Below are 24,397 nucleotides of genomic sequence, written 5' to 3' on the forward strand. Positions count from 1 at the left end.
AAAAAATGTAAAATAAAATAAATAAACAAACTTAAGCATTTCAGAGGGTTCTGATTTGATGCACTACCTTGTCCGCATCCTATGCCTGCAGGTTTTTACCATGTTTGCCTTCTGTCCTCCTGCTGGCTCCATGGCACAAAGGAAAGAAACCTTGACAGCAACTCAGAAGTAGCAAACTCCATCACTGGGAGTCAGTGGGGAAGGAGTGAGATTGACTAGCTTATGCCATGTCATCGATCCTAGGAAAGGTGCAGTGAATGGACAAGGTTAAAGCCCACTGGTGAAGGTTACAAGAGTCTAGTCCTGACACATGTTGTATGGAGAAACTAACATGCAGGCTGTCTGTAGCTGGGGTGGGGGTTAGTAAACACAAACTGCAGTGATGTAACTGCATGTGAGGTGCTGGAGGTATGACAAAATGTAGTTCTAAAATGAAAAAGTCAGAGTCACCTAAAGGGTGACGGGCCCATCACAGGCTCTCAGCCTGACTCTCCTTACCAGAAATGTGGCGGTTTCATATGTGAAGAAACAAAAGATGTGGGGGGTTGACTTTCCTTCATTCTCCACTTTCTGCTTTACTTTTTAGTTTTTAGGTAACATAACAGATACAAATGCCTCTTACAGGGGTGCCCGGGATCTTTGAATTAACAAAGTCACTTTGCTCAGGGTCATAAACTACATGACTGGAGACTGACAGGATTAATACTATCGCATGATGTGGCTTGAAGCCTTAACCCCCTGTTCTATACTGTCAATTAACTCTACAATGCTCTACCCTTCACAGCAAAGGCTTTGAGATATTCCCATTTGACTCTGGATGACCACCCACTGTATCAGGAATTTTTGTACACTCTGTGAGAGGGGAAGGGTCATCCTGACTAGCACCACAGTGCAGTACAACTTAACCTACAATGGCAATTACACACATTCCAAAGCAAACAGAGTAACACATTAAAAGCATCATCTTACAAGCTGACAACATGATACATAAACAGTGCAGTAGTGGTGCATCTAACTCCAGGGAGGCAAGCAAAAGCATGACTCTTGTGGGAAGCAGGTGGAATTTGTTATAAGGAAAAGTCATTCTTAGAGGGTGGGAAGTCATGGAAAAGGGCAGGGTGACACCACAGCAGGGCACTGAAGAAAACGATTTGGGGCAAAGTCACCCTTAGGTTGAACCATTTCATGCAATGTGAAAAGGCAGTAATGAAGCCTAATAACAAACTAGAATACATACCATATGAACTGAATTCCAGAGATGATGATAATGTCATACAGTAGGAGACAGTGTTAAGCCATGTCTGGAGCAATTTACAAGGAAATCAAGACTGGTAAGTGTGCAACACACCTGCCAAATTGGTGAAAGGACTGGAGGGGCTGAGGTATAAGCTATATCAGAAAAAAAACCCCAAAGGAATATGATCTATGCCCATTACAATGTTTGGGGACAAATGCAAGAGACACAGCTGAAGACACAGCACAAGAGGAGGAGAAGGGTTCATGGATGGCAGCTGGATAGGGGATCTCAAGTCAGACATGGGGGATACTACTTCTTAGTGAGGATAATCTGTCTAAGGCAGGGATAGACTGTAAAATGGCAAAGGGGTTACAACTGCTTTACAGAGAGCAGGAAAAGGCTGGAAAAGGGTATACTTGGGGCAAAACATGGAGAATAGCCTCAATGTTCTGATACACTTGAAAGACTACCTGTCTTTTCTATCAGTATCTTCATACACTCAAAAGGACACACAAAGATGAGTCAATACTGTCTCTTGAGGGTCAGCCCAGGTGGCACTGATGGATAAAACTTTGACTACTGTCCAGCTGATCAGACTTTGATCTGTGGCTAGGACGCCTAACAGGGCTGGCAGGGGACAATGGGCATGCCCATCCTGTATATGGAGGAGCAAAGCCACTATACCTCTGAGGAGGACTGGCAATGCAGGCACAGCACCAGGGTGCAGGCATCTGGCTCACAAAGTCACCGCCTTCAAAAATAGTGTGCAGAAAGTAAGCATTGTGAGTCGCCACAGTGATGCAGATTGTATGTCCTCCTGCCAAGGAGAAAGGTTACTCCATTACAAAATGCCTTCCTTGTTAAGATGCTGCCAACAGCATAAAACACTCTCATGGGGTAATGAATGACAACCCCTCTGGATAGTTCTCACTTTGATTTTAGATGAGATTTCTGGGCAAGGGAATGAACTGTCAGTGGCCATTTGGGGGGAAGGCTTAATCACTGTCCAGCAAGGGGGGGGAATAAATAATGCCAAAAAGAATAAAGATCCTGTCTTTTAAGAAAGGATAGCCCACAGCAAGAATTATTTTGTAATGTGTAAACAGCCTCTGATGTAAAAAGGGAGAAAGTGGATTCTTCCAGAGACATGCCTGATTTGTGCATTTTGACAGCTCTGAAATTAAGGACTTCATAAGGCTTCTGGAATAAGTGCATAATCTCTGTTGCATTGCTTTGTGCTTTACAACTAATACTATATGGCTGGAGAAGAGAAAACACACTTACATTAAAAGCCAAGACACAGTGTTTTTGCAATACTACACTTTCTTTGACCTCCACATTGTCACAGATGATAGACTGTTGAATCTTTGTGCCATTCTTGATCTTCACATTATTCCAGATATAGGCTCTGTCAAGGATCACAGCATCACCTACGAAGGAAAAAACAGTTTTAAACATACATCTCCCCTTCAGGAGCACCCAAAGAAAAGTTACACATACAAGTGCAAGACAAAACAAGTACATGACAATTAAAATTACAGAACTAAGTAACAAATCCAACCAGCCATAGAAGACAAACTACTGCTGAAAAAAATAAATAACGTCAGCAATTTTCCTCTGAAAAATAGCCAGCATAAAGTAGCACAAATTTTGACAGAAGACAAGGGCTACAAGGCTCATCTAATTTTGACAATATGGTGGCTCAGTGGTGAGATCTCTAGCTTTCTGATCCAGGGTCCAGAGTTCAATCCTGACTGCCAGTCATGGTCTGTGTGCAGTCTATATGCTTTTTGCATGTCTAAGTATTTTTTCCCAAGTAAGTCTGGCCAAGACTTAAGCCTAGTCAGTTTACCTGGCACTCTCCTCACACCTTTTTTTGGAGACGTCTGGTGATTCACAGTGAGTTATACACCTACTGACTTTTTAGGGTGTAAATGCATCATATTGGTTTACCTCTTGTTAGGTGAAGAACTGCTCCTGGGAGTACTGAGTGGTTAGTTTGTCTCCTTGTCCTATGAATATTCATCCTTTTGATGGGTCCCTTCCTCCTGGTACTCCCTTATTCTACTCTTACTCTGGAGCCGCATGGTGTGAGGAGTGTTGATCTCTGACATTTCTTCCAGCTCTCAGGTTGCACTTTCATGATCCACATAGACCCTTGTCCCTGTTTACAGAAAAACTAAGCACAGCTGGAAATTGTAATGTAAATTTAAAATTCACTTTCTGGCATGCTCCAATTGCTTGGAGGAACTGGTTCCATCTCAGTCTTAAGTCTGAACAACAGTCACTGTCCCCCATAAACCCTACAGTCATATATTGTTAAAGTCCTGCTTTTCTTCCAATGTCTCAGTGGACTTATTCCTTTAAAGTAAAAAATTTAAAACTTCACCAGAAGCAGTCTGGGTGCTTCACTGCTCCTCTTAACAGGAAATTAACCCTGTACATTCTTTTGCTTAATATTTTCTCTTCAAAGATACTAGCCCAAGCACTGATTAGTTTTGCCATTGTGCGGTTTAAGCAAGCATTATATTTCAACCAAATATAAAGTGGATTTTAAATTTATTGTATTAGACTATGTTGCAAGGTATGACAATAAGTTTGATGCTGAGGAAGAATTAGGGTAGAAAGAATATTTATGGTAAATTAAACTTAATGCTTGTTATCCACCAGCATTACACACCAGAAAATATTTTGTTGCTTACCTGAAACACAAAGGGTTAAAGCACTAAACTATTTTAATCAAATGACTAGGTATTACATAAATGCTTGGTGATGCTAAATGTATTCAGTCTGAAGGTTAGAGATGAAAGCGCTAACTGGATACTTCCTATTTTATTGTTTCTATTTTGTGACTATTAAATAAGTTCTGGGTTTTCCTATTCAGCTGTTTTTTGGTTTTTCATTTTTATTGTGCCCACACAGTTCTTTCCTTGCTAGCCACCCTGAATATTTGTACACCACAAGTTCTCACATTTCATGATCTTCTACTTCAACCACTATTTTAAAGATTTCCTGCCATCTAGCTACAATGCTAACATCTACTCAAGGCCAAGAAAATAATCCTGTTCCAATCAAATTACTCGGGGAAGCACAGAAAATGCTCCTGCTAGCACGGAACTATACCAGAAGTAGCATTATTCTTAGTAATGGCCACACCAGGAAGATGGATTATCATATTTACAGGCTCTTATGTTCAAGCCATAATAAAAGGGAAACCTTGAAAACAAACTCTTCTTTTATGGTTATGTGACACCTATGGTACCTCTCAGTTAGTTCAACCACTTTCACCTTCTCAGCCAAACTGCAAGGATGAATTGACAGTATTTGCTACTCAAGATGGATGCCCACTAACACAAGGCAGCCTACATGTAACCAATCTATGTAAATGGAAAGCAAATGATATTGCTTTTTGCTAGAAAGTACAGTTGTGTACACTTACCATAAATGTAGATGTTCGAGTGTATTCACTGTTGCAGTCATCACATTTGGGTTATCTGCTTGCAGTAGCTCTCAGTTGGCCTGATTATCAAAGTCTTGGGTCCTGCGTTGGTTGCTGTCTCATCTTCTGTAATGTCAGGTAGTCGGGTATAATAAAGCATGCAGCCAACCCCACTACATCAGTTTTTCTTGCCCCAGATGTCAGGTGCCCCTCTAATGGGAAGCATTATTATATATATATATATATATATATATATATATATATATATATATATATATATATATATTATATATATATATATATATATATACAAGGTTAAACCTCCAACAAAAAAGCAAATATACCAAAAAGCTTTTAAGCATAGTGAAGGTGAATAGAGGTATAGCCAAAAGAAGTCAGGGGGCTGGAGGGAGGGTAACCAGAACTGCAACAGTGAATACACTCGAACATCTACATTTATGGTCAAGTGTACACAACTGTACTATGTTCTTCATGTTTCACTGTTGCAGTCATCACATTTGGGTAGATTCCCAAAGCTAAGGATGGGAGGATGAATTTAGGTGGCATTAGGACCAGCTATAAGGCCCTGCAAGACTGCAGTGGCAAAATAAGCACTGGAATTAGAGAAAATAGGCAGATGGTAATGCTTGGTGAAAGTATGTACAGAACTCCAGGTAGCAGCTTCTAGGATGTCCCTGGTAGGGACACCTCAGAGTAAGGCTGTAGAGGTAGATGCAGCCCTGTTTGAGTGTGGTCTTATCTCCTGTGGGATAGATTTTCCATGGTACTTATAGCAATTAATGCAATGGCCTATCTCATTTAGAAATGGTTTGCTTTGAAATGGCCTTCCCCTCTGCCCCTGCAGCAAATGCCACCAGCAGTTGTTCAGATTTCATTTGAGGTTTAGTCCTGTCCAAGTAAAATCTAAGTTGTCTGTGCACATCTAAGGAGTGCAATATCCATTCCCCTTTGTTCTGCGGATTAGAAAATAAGTTTTTCCAATACAAAGTTAAGGTCCCAAGCTGGGGTTGGGGCTCTGCTGGGTGGTCTTAAGTTTTTGGCCCCTCTGAGGAACTGCTTGAGCAGTGGATGAGAGAAGAGGGGTGGGTCTGTGTTGTAATGAGCTGAAATGGCTGAGGCATGAATTTTGATGGAGGAAAAAGAAAGGCCCTTGTGAAGCATCTCAGTTAAGTATTGAAGAATCTGAGGTAAATTGGGCGCTGCTGTGCCCATCCCTTGAGTTTGGTTCCAGGAACAGAATCTTTTCCATTTTTCAGCATAATATTTTCTAGTACTAGGCCTCCAAGCCTCCAAATGACATCCAACACTTGTTTACTGAGGGATGGTAACGGAGAGGTCAAGTAATTAGCCAGGCTGCCAGGTTCAGGGTTTGAAGCTGAGGATACAGAATTTGGCCCTCCTGCTGGGACAGCAGGGTAGGGGTCTGAGGCAGGTGTCATGGTGCCAACAGTGACACACTGTGCAAGAGGTGGTACCAGTGTTGGCGGGGCCAGTCTGGTGCAATCAGTATTGTCCCTGGTTTGTCCTGTTTGATCTTTAGTAGTACTTTGGAGAGGAGAGGCAGAGGAGGAAATGCATAAACTGATAGATTTTTCCAGTTGAAGGACAGGGCATCCACTTTCCAAGCTTGCTTGTGGGGAGTCTTTGTGCAGGATTTGTCCAACTGGTAGTTCTGGGGGGAGGCAAACAGGTCTATATCTGGGCTCCCCCATTTTGTTTATCAACATGTTCAAAATCTTTGGTTCCAGTTTCCACTCGTGTGGGTCCATGAGATTTCTGCTTAGTTCGTCTGTCAGTGTATTTAGCTTTCCTGGCAGGAATTGAGCCTGTAGATGCACTTGGTAGCTCAAGGCTGTGTTCCACAGAGCCATGGTTAGTCTGCAGAGGGGGTATGAATGGGTCTCCTCCTGCTTGTTTATGTACCACATAACAGTGGTGTTGTCTGTCCTTACCATTAATTGTCCTGGAAGAATGTGGTCCATGAAGGCTATCAGAGCATTCTGTACAGCTAACATTTCTTTTTGATTGATATGCAGGTGCATTTGACTTGGGTTCCATTTGCCCTGAATGCACATCCCTGCCAGGTGAGCCTTCCATGCATAGTCTGATGCATCTGTTGTTAGGGTTTGGACGGCAGGGGGTAGAGTGAATGGTAATCCCTTGTTCTGGTGGCAGGCCTCTGCCCAATAAAGGAAGTCTAACTGTAGGCAAGGTATGATAGGAATCATTGCTTCTAGATCCTGAGAATGTTGACACCATAGACTTTAGATACCATTGGAGTTTCCTTATATGCAGTCTTGCATACGGAATTAGGAGAATGCACGAGGCCATGAACCCCAAGGCTTGCAGTATTTGCCTTGCAGATGGCAGGGTTTTTGTGGCCAATAGTTTGAAGTAAGCTGTCAAATGAATTTGTTACTCTGGCGTGAGGAAATCCATCTGGGAAGTTGTGTTCAAGCTTTCTCCCAGGAATATAAGTTGTTGACAGGGTACAAGATGTGATTTCTTTTTGTTTATGGTGTACCCCAGACAAGTTAGCACCTTTTGTACAAACGCCAGATGATTCAAAAGTATGTCCTGGCTTTCTGCCTGAATTAGACAATCGTCCAGGTATGGGTATATTTGAATACTTCTTTGCCTGCAAAATGCAATGACTGGAGCTAGGCACTTTGTGAATACCCTGGGCGCAGTAGATAAGCCAAAGGGGAGTTCAAAGAACTGACAGTGCATGTAGCCTGCTTTGAAGTGTATGTATCTTTTGCAATATTCCCTAATTGGGATGTGCAGGTAGGCTTCCTTTAAATCCAGTGTTGCCAACCAGGCATCCTTGCCTAGCATAGGAAGCAACTGGTGAAGAGTTAGCATCTTGAATTTTGGGATCACCAAAAAGGTGTTTAGGATAGAAAGGTCCAGGATAGGATGCCAAGAGTTGTCTTTTCTGGGTACCAGGAAAAGTCTTGAGTAGAAACCCTGTCCCTTTTCCTCTTCTGGTATAGGCTGAATAGCCCTTATGATTAAGAGAGAGAGTACTTGCTTTTGAGCCTCTGCCCACTGATTTGGGGGTAGATCTGGCCAACCATTTGGGGTTGGTAACATGTGGAAGTGAAATCTGCATCCTTGGGAATATATATTTAAAACCCATTTGTCCTGGGTAATTAGTTCCCAGTTTTTTGTGTGCAGAGCAACCTTTCCCCCTAAAGGAGCAGTCAGTTGAGAAGGGCTTGGAGGTTTTAAAGTTAAGTTATTGAGACAGTTTCCCATTACTACTCCCTGATTTGGAAGTGGGAGCCCCCCATTGCTTAGTCCTGTGCGTACCTTGGGACTGAAGCCTGGGTGTTTTGCAGGTTCTGGGTTTGGGCAGAGAAGGCCTGGAAGAGGCAGGAAAGGACCAATTCTTAGAGGGCCAATGCCTACTAAATCATGGAGGCTGTACCTGTAGGAAATCTTTAACAGTTTGCATAGATTTAGCTTTTTCCTCCATCTTTTTAAGTACTTCTTCTGCTTTAATGCCAAACAGGTGGTCCTGATTTAAGGGAGCATCCAGCAATTTAGCTTTAACATGATCTGGCAAAAATTGCTTCTTAAGCCAAGCATGCCTTCTAAGTACAGAGCCAGTGACAGCAGCCCTGCAAGATGCTTATAGTGAATCAAAGCCACATTGCGAAGTATGTTTTCCAACTTGTCCAGCAGAATGCATTAAATCCTGTAAATCCTTATTTTCAGAACAGTCAGGAATCAACATCATTTTCTGTTTAAGCAATCCAATAATATGCTGCTGATACTTTAAAATATGAAACTGGCAGTTTAATTCCCTAATGGCCAAGGTTGCAGAAGTGTATACCTTCTTACCCCATTTATCCAGCGCCCTGGAATCTCTATCAGAGGAAATAGGGTTTTGGCAGTAGGAGCCTAAATGCCCTTGGGTCCCTGTGAAATGGTCTCAGGATCCGCAGTAGGATTTTTAAAAAGGAACTTGTGAGAGTCAGGAACCCTGTAATATCAGGTTTTCTGGGAGCAGGAGGTAAAGAGTCAGGGGCCAAGCTAGATTCCGTAAAGGCATCATTAACAATGCCCAGTACAGGGGAAATAGCTAAAGGCCTGTGTTGGGGCAGGAGTAACAAATCCCTAAGCCTATTTTTAGAATCAGAGTAATCCTGGCTTTCCCAATGAAAATGCTCCCTAAGAGTATGCAAGGTTTCACCAAAAGAGAAATCCTCCGGAGTGGAAGCAGAGGGAATAGAGTCCTCTGCATCAGAATCCTCATAGTTAAATAAGGGTAAATCCGGTTCATCAGAGGAAACAGAAATTTCAGAATCCTGATCAGAAGTATCATAAGCAAATTCAGTCCTAGATCTCTTAGATGGGGGAAGGTTGGCTTCCCCTGATTAAAGTAATGAGGTCTTCAGCCATTCTTATCATTTGTTTTTAGGCATAGAGGCCTGAATATGCGGGTCTGGGCGTCGGTTTTCTAGGCATGGTTTGAGTTTTAGGCCTTGAAGAAGAAGATGGCATTGGTTTAATATGCAAGTCAGTAGGCCTGAATACACCCTCAGAAGCCGGTGACTGCACAGCGACTCCGGACCCATCCAAGGTAGAGACATTCGCAGGTTCCACAGTTGAAGCATCTCGCAGCATACCGGACTCCAAATGGGTCTCAGTAGAGGCCTGTGAATCTGAAGTAGCGGTATCAGGGGCTGCGAAAGCACCTCACTGAGTACCGGCAAACTGGTGACTAGCTTAGAAGAAGCGTCCTCGGCAGCTTTGGACCTAGGCGGCCTGTCTTTATCTTTGTGTTTTTTCGGAATGTCGGTAGTCAAGTGGCTTACTGAAGACATATCTGGATAACTGAACAGAGTACCAAAATATTTAGAAGTGTAAATATACCGACAACGAATAGTTCGTTGTTTAAATAAGGCACAAAACCGACAGCAAGGTACGTCGTTGTCAGGGCCTAGGCAAGTAATACAGTACGAATGAAAATCTTTATGAGGTATTTGCTTTCCACAAGAAACACAGTTATTGACTTTTACTGACATCGGTTTAGAGCAAGAAAAAGTTTCCCCAATGGGGTACTTAGCTTTAGTTGAAGACTTGATTCTGAAACTCGAAAATGAAAATTTCAGGAGTCGGCCGACTGGCACTTGCAAACTGCTTCTGCTTCAGGCACCGCACGGCAAGAAAGACTGATGTAATGGCATCGGCTGCATGCTTTCTACCCCTGACTACCTGATGTCATGGAAGATGAGACAGCAACCTATGCAGGACCCAAGACTTTGATAATCAGGCTGACTGAGGGCTACTGCAAGGAGATAACCCAAATGTGATGACTGCAACAGTGAAACACGAAGAACATCAAATACAATAAATACTTGCTAAGCAACCTCAGAGAATATTCTAACAAGCTAGATGCTACATTAGCAACTTATTTTACAAGCTGTATCTGTTGATGTTTTAGAAGATGCTACAACGATCAGTGTCAATATTTTCAACAAATGTTACAATTCAGAAGTAGGACAGGCTTTGGCATGACTGTGATGTGCTACAGGGAATCCTTTAAATGTCCATTTCTGAAGGGAACTACCAAGTACTGTGTGAGATTGTACCAAATATTATGACTAACGTTTACATCAATTATCCTAGAAGACAACAGTACAGCTTTTGTAAGGTACTTAACACCTTAACACCTATATGACATGGAATGTCACACCTCTAGCAGCCTACACACATCCTCACTTTCTAAAGCATTTTTGTGGGAAATCAACTTAAAAAGTGTAATACAAAGAAATACTTTAAGAACCACAAAAGCTACTACCAATGATACAAACAGAAATGTTATCAGTAAAAAGTTTTCTTTGCATTGAAAACAGTCAGTACACGCAGTCTTTATATTAATGTTATCATAGATTATTATGCATACAAATCCAGAATTCATTTTTTTAATGTTTCACAAATTGTAATATCTGGGGAAAATGCACAACATACATGTGTTTTGCCAACTTACTTTGGCTAGCCAGACATAGGCTTTCACATAATAGCAAACAGGTCCTTTCTATGTGCATTCTTACCAAGGTATTTACAGAAATGTGCAGAATTATGAATGGTATAATTAACAGAATGACCATGAACACCTCTCAATATGTGGAATGTAGAGTGCAAATATTAATTTCAGTTTTCTTCTCATTATGTAATGTTTCATTTGATGTCATGTAACAGTTTGTAAGTCACCCAGTTTTACACATATTAAGTAAACACAGAATATTTCATATTTTTATAATTACTAGCAAATATTACCAATATCTCTAGTATAATGTACTATAACTGTACATTGACGAGGTACTTTTTTTCTCCCACCAGGGCATTTCAGTCTATGATCCGCGATTAACAAGTATGTCTCTCAGTTATGAAAATATAAATGCAAATCAGAAAATATGAATAATAAGGGGAATTCAGTGGTTAATTTCTTTACTACAAAACATCTGCTATTACAGTCTTAGTATTATTTTGTAAATTAAATGGTGACTCACTTTGTTATGGAAGACGGACCCAAATATCTGGACACCATAACGAGCTATGGATGCTAACTGGTACATACTCCACAGCCACTGTTGGGCTTTTTATACATAATTTTGGTTTATACAGCTTTTCTGTGAGTGAAATACATCACTTGTTTTTATTAGAGGAAATGTATGCCACTTTTCATATTTGTGATTCTAACTACAACAATGTATTTATTTGTCAACCACAAATACAGTCTCCTGTGGGGACTCTCATCTAAAAAAAAAAAAAAAAAAAGCATTGACCAATGAACATCACGTGTCACTTCTATAAGTACTTACACAAGCATGAGGGCTACAGCGTTCCTTGAAAAGAAAATGGGGAGATTAAAAAAAAAATCTAGGACAAGGGACACAGAAGGCGGACAAACCAAAATGCTATAAATTACTGCTTTCAATGACCTGTCTTCAAAAGCTACCAGGTTTTGGTAAGCACCTGCAGTGGTTAGTCTCCTATATGTCTGCTGGACTGACTGCCTAGTATAAACACATGAACATATGAGTTGTACTTTCTACTTCTAGGTCCTTTACAAATCAATTCTAGTGTGACCGCTTTATCCAACTTCAGATTTTAAAATTATTTTAATGCCTTTTATTCTGGTAACTACCTCAAGATTAACAGCCCTACCCCTACCCCACTAAGAACAGTATACTGTAACGTTAGGTGACTTCATATACAAAATACAGGGCAAATGAGTCTTGTAACCATTTACTACTTGCAGTATCCACTCTTGGATTTTACCTCCTTTTTTCAAAAAGGGCTAGGTCAATCAATTCAAGGCTGAATTTGTGAATACCCATCCAAACATCCAGTTCCCATGTGAAGCAAGATAATGTACCACACTACTTGATATGCCAAGGCAGCATGTTTTATTTGCTGATAAAAATTTAAATCCCTGATTCTGGTATTTGTGGGATTATTTGATTTGTGCAGAAAGACGAGATCCAGAACCCCTGGACCTCTAAAAGCATTGATGGCAGGACAGATATTTTTCCTCAATCTATAAAATACAGAATAGTATTTAGTAGTTTAGTGTTTTTAAGCCAGTGATGATCTTAGTGAATCCCTATGGTCTTTCTAGTTGTTTGACATGTCTAGTGAGGTACATCCCAAAGGGGGCACTGTATTTCAATAAGTGTCAATGCTGAATATAAGGAAACAATAACCTTTCTGGCGATTAGATGCGTTAGGCAGAAGGCCATTTTGAATACTGCTGTTACATGATGATGAAAGGAGAGGGAATTATCAATATCACTACTTTAACAAAAGCAAAAGTCAAATAAAAAAAAAAGAGATCCTAGCACTGAGCCTTGTGGGACACTACTGGTAACCTTCACAATGTGTCATAAGGCAGCAGCTACTCACACCATGTGGGTCCTCTCTCTTAGTCAATTTGCTATCCGTCTTACTATATAGGGATCTATTTGCAGTCAATGAACTTACTAACTATGCTAGTATGGGGGTTGGTATAAAATGCCTTGACCAGGTCAAGGCACAATGTGGGGACAGCCTAACCACTGCCAACAGCCTGTGTTTTCCTTTTGAAGAAGTTAAACAGATTCATTACACAGGATCTACTCCTGACACAGCTTAATTGCTTGAGGGTCTATAGTTCCCTCCCTTGCATTCTGTGAACACTGAATAGTAAGGAACTCTGCTTCTGCCAACCATTGTACAGTTTCCCTACCTTTATTAAGCATTTCTGATGTTTTTCTTTACTTCATCATAGCTATAAAATGAAAAGCATTATGCCGTTCAGTGTTTGATCTTCTTTTTTTTCTGTTCAGGCCATTTTGATTGCTCTTCTTGCCTTCTCCTGCCTTATGTGACACAAGTGCAAGTCTTGGACATTTTGCTTCCTTGCATCTCCTTAAATGAAATACTCTTCTACTTATTTTTTATTAATTTTCTTTGTTTTTTTTTTTTGTTAATGTCTTACAAATGCTTATTTGTCAAACACAAATTCCAATAGTGAAGGGGTTCAAAAATACATCTACTGTATTTCTGAGAATGTAAGAGCAGGAAAAAGCTACAAGTATCATTCTGAAACCAAATGACATCCTACAGAATGCTAAAAATGAACATTCAGGGGGCTGAAAACAGCCACGACGATGCCCATTCAACAGATGGTGGGGAAGAAACCGGTTACAAATGTAGTGGGGAGACAATACAAGGTCAGACATAGTAGGAAGAAAGGATGTTTTGTTTAAACAACCTCTTGCACTTTAAATAAACAAGTCTATTTTACTAATCAATAACATTAACACTCCTATGACTTATCAACAGATCTCTAAACAAATGCACTGTGGCATTCCCCTGAGTAATACCTGAAATACTACCTGTCTCTTCTGTAATTACCTCACCTCAGTCTCACCTTATACTCACTAAATAAAGTAGTTCACTGTTTTCCCATGAAAGCATTGTGGTTAAACTGTCAAATTTTGATGTGCTGTCTCTCTCTCTTTCATCTTTTCACCAGCTTTCAACTTCCTCCATCCTTCTCTGTATATTACTGGAGATCCATCCTTCAGATAAGATGATAAACCAAGACCTCATCTGCATGAGATGATGGCAGCTCAGATGGATGGATACGATCCTATTGCATTTATCAAAGAGAGTAGGGGTGGCTTATTAACATTCAGTTTATGCTATATAAAAAGTTTTAAATCAATTTTTACACATTCTTTTTTTACACTCGCACTTAAAATTATTTACAACTTATCAATACAAAAGGACTTAACTAAACAATTCTATTCTTTCCTTTATCTTTACCCTCCATCTCTCCCACCCTTTCTTCCACAACCCTCTTCTTATTTAAATTAATACGTCATTCTCTCCCACTTTCTTTTCATATAATACATTCTGACATTTTTTCCATAGTACCCATACTGTCACAAACAGTACTTGATCCCATTTATCAATATCACATTTCTTTACTTTATCATACTTCTTTCAGATGTTCCCATTAGGGGTCACCAAAGAGGATCAAGTGTTTCTATTTCTTCCTGTCTTCTGCATCGAGCTCTGTCACACCGACCGCATGCATGTCCTCTCTCACCAAATCCATAAACCTTATCTTAGGGCTTCCTCTTTTCCTCTTACCTGGCAGCTCCATCCTTAGCTTCCTTTTCCCAATATACCCAGCTTCCCTCCTCAGCACACATCCAAACCACTGCAATCTAATCTCTCTGGCTTTGCTTCCAAACTGAGCTGACCCTCTAATATACTGATTCGTAATCCTGTCCATCCTCATCACACCCAATGCAAATCTTAACAATTTTAGCTCCGATATATCACATTCGTATTTACACATTTAAATCCTTCCCATCTATATTAATTTTCAAATTGTCCCCAAAATTCATTATTTTTGCAATTCAAAAAAAATCTTTTTTTGCTTATTCTTCACTGCAGTGAATACATTTTATTTCCTCCAGTTCCTCAATTACCTTATATTTCATATTTCCTTCTACTGATAAACTTCTCAACAACAAAAAAATCCCCTGCTTCATAAAAAATTTCAAACATGTTTCCATTTTATTGTCTTTCTCTCATCTTCTTTCAATTCCTTCTATGGTACACCCATTTTTTTCTAAAAGCATATTATACCATTTTTTTGTCTCTCATTAACCTACCTCACTTTTAACTTCCATAATTGAGCATTTCTCTCATATTTTTCTTTCAACATGTCATTTTTTTCTTTTCCCATGTACTTTTTTATTTTCATATAATAGCTTACCCATCATTGCTTTTTTTCTTACCTTTACTTTTCTCATTACCCACAATAAAGGCACAGTTGCCAAATCCATAATTTGATTTTTAAAATTCAAACCACCTTCTTCTTTATTATAAATTATCCCGCTTCTCACCAGGTTCAGCCTTAATCCCCAAGTGAAGCTAAAACACCTTTAATAACTCTTTTTCCATTTGAGTGGGAAACATATACATTCCCTCTAAATACGATATTTCAAGTCAACATTTTTTTATATTTTTTTCCAGTCTGTCTCTCTCTCTCTACTGACTTAATACATTGTCATACACACCAAACGTCACTCTCAAAATCTTTATTTCCTTCCTTGTGAAACAGTACTTTCCATTTTTTTCTCACCAAACCCCCTACACTTCATCTTGTTTAACTCCAGACGAGCTTTAGCAACAGTGTTTCAATCCTTATTACAATCTCACTTATCCATCCTTTGTTTTTTATTAGAACTAAATCATATGTATATGTCATACATATTGGTAATATAACATTTCCCTCCTCCTAATATCTTGCCTCTCTCATTTCATGCATACATGTCTATGCTACTGCATTCAAATAAGCACATACTCATGGACATCTATGTGTTACTACACTCTTTAAACGTATTTCCCCACTTCCAAGATCAGGTCTCCAATTGTGAAAAAAGAAAATAAGAAATACAGCTAAAGTTGCCTATCACTTAACTGGATTCAAACCCTGTATCACCCGTCTTCTTTTGCTAAACTCACTTCACTTATATCCTGTGCCGCAGAGAAAGTTTCAAAAAATAGAAGAGTAAAAAGACAGATTGCACAAAGAAACTGGAAGGAACATGCTTGTTAATTTTATGAAAGCACAAATAAGCAACTGGACTGGTGTTCTACAGCAGAATTTATTAACTTGAAAGATCACATTGAGTGTATGCTCCAAACCTGGCCATGAAAATGCAGCCAAGACCTATATTAGTAAAGATATCAGCAGAAACAGTTGATACTGACAAAATTGTGGCAGAAAAGTATTAAAAACTGGAGACAGCAGAGTGTTTGCTGAGAATGAATATTCACTGTACAGCAGACGGAATAGAATCAAATTTATTTCAGCAATCAGGAATGTTGAGAGACATTCAACTTTTTTAGAGTATTTTTTTGATGGCGGATCAAATACATTTTTTGATGCGGATCAAATACATTTTTTGATGCAGAACAGTCTAAGGAGGAAATAAAAAAGGAAATAAAGTTTATCTAACAAAAAGCTAGCCCACAAGCAGGAAGGGAGACTGCTTCTCATTCTTCTGACAATAAAGCGCGGAGAGAGAGACTTCGGCAGAAAAAGCTTTAACAATATTCTACAGGAAAATGCTCCAGAGACAAAAAAAAAAAAAAAAAGTTGACTAAAAGTAACAGGAATATACTGGACTTGAACCAGAGTCTAGTGTTGGGAGGTGGAGCCGATCAGGAAGAAGACCAGCAATACTGAAATTAGAATGAAGAATAAATGGGAGACTATAAAGTATTAATCACATTTGTGAAATATGGCTTTATATATAAAAAATATATAAATAAAAGCTAGGAAAAAGACTGGATTTTTGTTGACTTTGTTAAACTTGTGGGTGGACTGTAAAGGCTATACCCTACATTAAGTCATTAATGTTTAGAAGGACACTAAAAGGGGAAATGTAGTAACTGTAACTAAAACAATTTCTATTATTAGTATGTGTGTAAAACACTTCAAGATACATAAACTGCAAGTTATAATGTAAAGCAGTTTTGTACAGTTTGTAGTCAGAGTTGTTTTAAATGTGGGGAGTCTTTTCAGTGACTGTTGTATGTATTGAAATATTAAAGTATGCATTAAAATATTCAAGTAAACAAGTACCTTTTTAGTTGAAAAAAATATAGGACGCACTGTATAACAAGAGAAGAAAGGCAGGACAGAAGCAAGTTCAAGTTAATATAATACTGTGATCCTGGGCTGTTTGGGTGTCAGTGGGTTTTACAAGTGTAGTATTTATACTATACATAAAATACAGACGATAATTTCCCTTGTTTTCAAAAGAACTGACATCTAGATTAATGTCTCTGACTTAAGCTGTAAACAAGTATTTTTTTAAGCAAATATGTTTGAAAAATAAGGCAAACTCATGAAAGCCATTAAAATGCTAAGCTTCTTGCATCTGTAAAGATATTTGTTAGTTTTTTTTCATAAGTTCTCAATGATTGACAAGAAGTCAGCAGCTGAAGGCAGTTAACCAGGAGAATTCTGTACATTCTTTTCTGAGTGAAATTTACAAAGATTCCTTCATGCATCAGCAACATTTTTAGCCGTTTGTTTTCCTCATTGTTGAGTACTTTTACATGGAGACGAGCTGTCTGCAGGTACAAACAATATTGAGAGTTCTGATCATTCTTTGCTGAGGAGAATGCAAAATTTAAAGGTACAATGGTAGCAATTCAAAAACATTTCAGCAATCAGATAATTATGGGAAGTGATTACGAGATAGTAGCCTCCTCAGCAGCCTTACTACTTTAATGCATTTAACAGAACAAATGCATAATTTAGTTTCATTCAAAGGTAGTCAGTACACTTTTCTTAGGGCTAGTTAATGTTTTCTGAAAGCATACAAACTGTTTTTACATCTGGGAGGGTAATAGACACAATACAGCAATCAGTGCAAGTGAGAACACATTCTGTTATATACACTTTAGCTTGGGTAACCTTAACTTTAGATTAGGTTATGCCTGTCATTGCAGCTGTCAGTTTGAGGTAATTGTTTTTAACTGGAGGGTTAATATTCATTAGTTGAACATGTCCATGCCCTGCTAATCAAACTAACCTCGTTAGTCTCTGCCTTTGTCATTCTAATAAACTCCTTAACTAATACCCATCTTACTTAACTCTTCCATCCTTCCTCAACCCTGTCTCATGCCCACCCTTCTAACTCAATGATCTCACTATCTGCCTACTTTCAAGCGTTCACCTTCTCTCCCAACCACTACACACGCTGTATATACTTCTTCCATCTAACTCTCTCCTTTCTAAGAACTATACATGTGACATACTGTCTATGGACTACTCTACAATCCAGTCTGCCTTCTATTCAAATAGACTCAACATGGCACCCCAAACTCTATGCCTTACTTATGTATGGACTGCTATGTGATAAATATCATATTGCCTATTATACCACAGCGATGTATCTGATGAATCAAAATGCTCTCTGCTTACCTGTACTCTCAAGTGGCATGTAATATGTATATATTCTATCTACTATTGATGTATGCACTATATACATAAATGTATTCTATTTTCTTATACGTTTGTTTTGGAGCTTTTCTCCCTGGGCCTCCACTGAAAATGGTTTACTGACCCAGTCCAACTTTCCCGGTCAAGAAATAATAAATAAATGTCAATGTGCATATATTTGTGCATTTGTTCTGAGTTAATAGGGGATGGGGGTGTTCTGAAAAATTTTTGCAGGTATTTCATTAAAGCAAAATGTCTAGAAAAATGTGACATGGGTTCAAATGGTGTAAGAAAAAAAAGAAGTTATGTCTTACCATAATGTTCCATCAGAGTTCTCCATCTTCATTTGTCATCAAATTGTGGGTTTGGTTCCGATCCTTGTAAACTGACTTGTCTGCTTCTATACTTCATGGATTCCAAAAACTCTTGAGCACATCCCTTACCCATAATGCTTAGAGTAGATTACCTCAGATCGAGCTTGCTGATAGAAATAAGGAAGTAAAAATATATGAAAGAGTAACACTAAATTCCAAAGGGGAATCTCCATTCTTCCAGGAAATCTGGCAGGGGGACAGAGGGAGGGGAGCTGATGACAAATGAAGATGGACAACTCAGATGGAATGTTATGATAAGACTTAACTTCTTTATCTGAAGTTGTCAATCTTCATTTGGTTATCAACGTGTGGGACAGAGCCCCCAGCTACTTATAATCCTGGGTGGACTCAAGGAAGGACATTCCTGAGCACCACTGAACCAGATGACGCTCTTCCCCTAGAGACCAGATCTAACTTATGATGAGTAACAAAGGTATGGGGTGACGCCCAAGCTGCAGCTGCACATATGTCATTTATGGATGTTCACAACTGGAAGACAGCAGGAGTAGTTACCGTTCTCGTTCAGTGTGCTTTTGGGGGTATGGGCAAGGAAGTACCCATCTTCTTATAAACAAAAGAAATGCAGTCTGTAATCCACTTAGTTACAGATACTTTTTCACACAATAAATTAAGACAATCTATGAGCAAGGAAATAAATACAACAAAAGATGAGTGAAGCAGAAGGCAGGCAAATCCAGTGATATACCAGCTGAGTCCAACACAAAGAAAGAAATCACTGAGGAAAGTGAGCTGAAATCCTGTAATACAGAACAGTTCGATCACAGCCTCAAAAAACCAGCAACCACGTCAGGCCTTGGATAATCCAATTTATTCACCGACTAAGCGCTTTCACCAAATTAATGGCTTCCTCAGAGTCAGTGTAACAAACAAATCATTCTAATTCCTTGTCCATTATTTATCATTTATTTTTCATTATAGACAGGGTTATGTTTGATCAAGGAGGTGACATTAGTAATAAGGTTGCCCTATTGGAGACGAAGTGGCAGTTGAGGCTTAATGCCACTAGGTACCCTGGCATTAATGACCATATCTCCTTAAAGCCTGTTTTGAAATTTAGGGCTAGTATTATATAAAAACATTGTGCATAGGTATTAAAGTGAAGCAACAAACAATGGACAAGGAATTAGAATGATTAGATGAGAATATTTATTCTATCAATTTGTATTGCATTTGATGCATATACTGTCAAAAAATTGTTAAAAATTTTTTAATGTTGTAGATTATTTGTTTTAAATAACAATGTAGTATAAGGTACAAGCATACATATACATTAATGAATGTGTTTTACATACATTTATTTTAGTTTAACTAATGTTATTTTAAAGTTGGAATTTACAATGTCAGACTTTATGAGAATCGTGACAGTGCTATGTTATTAATCAAGTTTAATTGTATTTAATTAGCTAATTAATTAATTGATGATTAGGTGATGTAATTTGTAATGAAAGTATATAAGCTGTGTTTTTTGTTTGTTACACTGACTCTGAGGAAGCCATTAATTTGGTGAAAGCGCTTAGTCGGTGAATAAATTGGATTATCCAAGGCCTGACGTGGTTGCTGGTTTTTTGAGGCTGTGATCGAACTGTTCTGGTTTACTTTTTATCCTGTTTTTCCGGATTTTTGTTTGTGTGTTTTGAGAAATCCTGTAATAATTCCAAGCAATTTTCCAGGTACACAGAGTGAACTAAAATCATTTAATGATTTTAAGCAATTTCCAGAAAACTTTCACCCAGAGGGCTTCCTCAGGTGCATAAATAAACTAACATGAGGGTAGTGTATGGTTTAAATACAGAATAAGAGTCGCACGTCTAAGTTAATAGGCAATTAAAAGTCAATTTAGTTAAAGAAAAAGTAAGATGAAACATCCTTACGGCATATTATGATAAAACTTTGTAACAATACGTTAAAAATCATACTTATGAATATACACACTTGTGTATGAGGACCATTTCGATAAAAACAGCATGTTTGTGTGTGTGTGTGCATATATGCATACAACGCTGAAAATATACATACAAAATAGATGGAATCAGATGATACAGCCCGAAATATGTTGAAGTTAAGTCTACACAGATCCATGCTTAGCTTTAAGTATAGGTTTGAGAAAAGCTACGCCATTTAGCCCTGAATCATAAAATCCAATTTAGGTCTGCTCTACCAGTACGAAGGATTATGTTATCACCTCTTACATTCTCAAACAGAACTTCTAAAATTAAAAACTTAAAGCTATGGGATGGTCCCTTTTCAAGCTTATGTTTACATAAAATTTAGTGGGTATGTTGTCTGTTAATTTCTGAGAGGTGACTATACATATGATCTTTGACTTTTTGATCAGTTTTTCCTGGGTTACAATATAAGTAATACAAGTTTCTTGTGTTACAGTTACTGTAGGCTCTGATATCAAAGTCTTTGGCTGTCACTGGAGTATGATTGTTTTCCTTGTGTCAATATATTTACAATACATAAAGTTTCCACATTTGCGGGTTCCTTTTTTTCTACGAATTAAGTGAAAACTCATGATTTAGGTTGTTCCTTACAACAATATATGTTTTAGGTTTATATGTCTCTTATGTGAAAAAATAACGTTGTGGAGTGATCAAGTTGCTGAGTGCAGGAACAGGCCAATAACTTAGAAATACAGATAAACATACAGCACATAGTACTAATTTTGGAAACAGACAAAAAATTAGATGTACTCTGACCTACAACAAAAACACTTTAGCCATTAAGATTGTTTGAAAACACTGGCATATACTCCAAGATGTTCCTGCACTTAGTAACTTTATCACTCCACAACCTTCATTTTTCACATAAGAGACATAGAAACCTATAAAAATGTGTTATAAGGAAAAACCTAGATCCTGGTTTTCACTTAATTTTCAGAAAAAAGGAACCTACAAATGTAGAAATATTTTAAAAATACTGACACAAGGAAAACAACAGTATACCCAGTGACAGCCAAAGACTTTAAAATCAAAGCCTATGGTACCTGTAACACAAGAAACTTGGTGTACCTAGCAACATGCTCCTATTGTAACTCATTTTATACAGTAAAAACGAATCAAAAATTCAAAGATCATATATCTAGTCACCTCTCAGAAATTAACATACATATACTCACTAATGCTTTATGCAAACATAAGCTTGAGAAGGCACCATCCCATAGCTTTAAGTTTTTTTAATTTTAGAAGTTCCATTTGAGAATATAAGAGGTGATGACATAATCCTTAGGACTGATAGAGCAGAACTAAATTAAATTTTACGATTCAGAGCCCATGTCATGCCAGAGCTAAATGGCGTAACCTCTCTCAAACCTATACTTTAAGCTAGGCATGAATCTGTGTAGACTTAACTTCAACATATTTCAGGCTGTATTATCTGACTACATCTACTTTGTATGTATATCTTCTGCTATATATGCATACACACACACACACACACACACACACACACACACACACACACACACGTATTGTAACATTTATTAATGTGTATTTTTATTCATACCAATGTGTTTTTAGCAATATTGTTCTCATACACAGGCATGTGTATTCATAAATATGACTTTTAACACATTGTTACAAAGTTTTATCATAACATGTCTTAATTATTTTAAGGATGTTTCTTTTTGTTACTTTAAATTAACTTTTAATTGCCTATTAACTTAGGCATGCAACTCTTGTACTGTATTAAACCATACACTAGTCTCTGTTAGGTTATTTACACACCTGAGGAAGCCCTCTAGGTGAAAATTTTTACTTGCATATCTGGAAATTGCTTGGAATCATTAAAGGATTTCAGTTCACCCTGTGTACCTGGAAAATAGTTTGGAATTATTAAAGGATTACAGCTCACTCTGCCCTGGTTTCTGGTGATTTTTTTTGGTTTCTGAAACTACCTTAGGTAGGAAGATGGGTTGGTTCTGAGAGAAACTCTATCCCTATGAAAAATCAAATATGGTGGCCTAGCCAAAAGGGCTTGAATTTCTGAAATCTATCTAGCCGAACTGATGGCTACCAAAAAGACAGTTTTCCAGGATAAAAACTTCAGATCACACTTAGAGGCTGGTTCAAAGGGGGACTGTGTCAGGGCTTGCAGCATCAGAGTAAAGTCCCAATGAGGCATAGGATCCTTGTAAGGGGATTTAAGGAGGAGAGCACCTTTCAAAATGGCTTTACAAAGCTTATGTGAGGCCACTGATGATCCATGGGAACCACTGTGGAAATCAGAAAATGTTGCCAGTGGGTGGAAGCGCCTTCACTGAAGCTGGAGGCTAAGACATGAATAATTTTGTGCACTGGTGCTGGAAAAGGATCAAAATGATGCAGAGAGGCCCAATGAACAAATCTTTTCCATTTACTTGTATCAAAGTTTACGTGTAGATGGTTTGTGAGATGATAAAAGGATGCGTCGGACAGGGGAAGAGAGCATATCATGCCTGGCCAGTAATGGAATTGGAGAAACCAAGCTGTTAGCTTGAGAGTTGTAATGTCTGTGTGACTGATACCAGTCAGATGTTACAGGAGGTTCAAAGTTGAATCCAGAATCCAAGGTTGTTGTATCAGGTGAGGCCAAAGGAAGGGGAACCAAATTTGCAGAGGCCAAAAGGGGGCAATGAGGATGACTTTGCTCTTCAACTTGGCTGCTTTCTGTAGAAATTTGGGAATTAGAGGGATCAGTGGAAAGGTATAAAGGAGACCTGGTGGCCAATTATGAAGAAGAGCATCCCTCTGTAATTCCCAGTCTGGGAGGATAAGGGCAAAGTAGCTGTTGTATTTGTTGTTCAAATGGGAGGCAAAAAGGTCACAGCAAGGGGCTGGCCCCATTTGCAGAATATCTTTTCTGAAACTTCTGGATTGAGAGACCACTCATGAGGTAGAATAATGCACCTGCTCAATTTGTCTGCTATCACATTTGACTTCCCCGGGATATGCATTGCAATCAGACAGTGGTTGGATGAGATCACCCATTGCCATACCCTGAGGGCTTCTCTGCATAAAGGGTGTAAGATCTGGTTCCCCCTTATTTGTTGAGGTACCAGACCACTGACATGTTGTCTGTCTGAATAGCAATCGTCCCTAGAGGTAGAGAGTCCTGGAATGCTTGCAATGCTAATAGCACTGCTTTCATCTCAAGAACATTTATGTGCAGATTGGCCTCCGTTGGGGACCAAGCGCCTTGGATGATCTTTCCCTGGTAATGCCCCCCCCCCCCAAGCTGGGAAGCATCCGTGCTCACTGTGGCCTTGGGTCAAGCGGGGATGAAAGGGCACCCTTGTAAGACTTGTTTCAAATGAACCAACCATAGCAGATCTTTATTGCATGTGCTGGTGATCAGGATTGGCATTGATAAGGAATGTTGAAGGATGGACCACTGTGCTGCAAGCAGCCATTGTAAAATTCTCATGTGGAACCTGGCTAGGGGAACAAGGGTTATGGCAGCCGCCATTGATCCTAATGTTTGAAGTACTAGCCGTGTTGGTACTTTGTTCTTTTGTAATAGTGTCTGGACTTGAGTTTGGATTGTTTCCAGTTGGGATGGAGGAAGTGAGGCAACAAAGTTTATTGTGTCCAAAGAAGCTCCTATAAATGTTAGATTTTGAGTCGGTTCAAAGAGGATTTTTCGAAGTTGAGTGCGATGCCTAAACGGTTGCATAATTGTAAGACATTTTGCTTTGCCATTAGCAGTAGCCGCCTGGTAGTAGCAGAACTGAGCCAGTCATCTAGATACGGAAACACCCAGAATCCTTGAAATCTTCAGTAAGCTGC

At 38.8% G+C, this 24,397-nt stretch overlaps 1 protein-coding gene across 1 annotated transcript in view; it reads right to left on the minus strand.

Annotated features, from left to right (window-relative positions):
• EIF2B5 (eukaryotic translation initiation factor 2B subunit epsilon) overlaps positions 1-24,397 on the minus strand; it is a gene marked incomplete in the record, with an annotated part of 757,864 nt that overhangs the window by 444,284 nt on the left and 289,183 nt on the right. The window contains 1 exon segment of the mRNA XM_044070200.1: positions 2,522-2,667. Coding sequence (XP_043926135.1) covers positions 2,522-2,667 — 146 coding nt within the window.

The sequence above is a fragment of the Protopterus annectens genome, chromosome 4.part1 (assembly GCF_019279795.1).
Source record: "Protopterus annectens isolate FY-2018-M chromosome 4.part1, PAN1.0, whole genome shotgun sequence".
Taxonomy (NCBI): Eukaryota; Metazoa; Chordata; order Ceratodontiformes; family Protopteridae; genus Protopterus; species Protopterus annectens.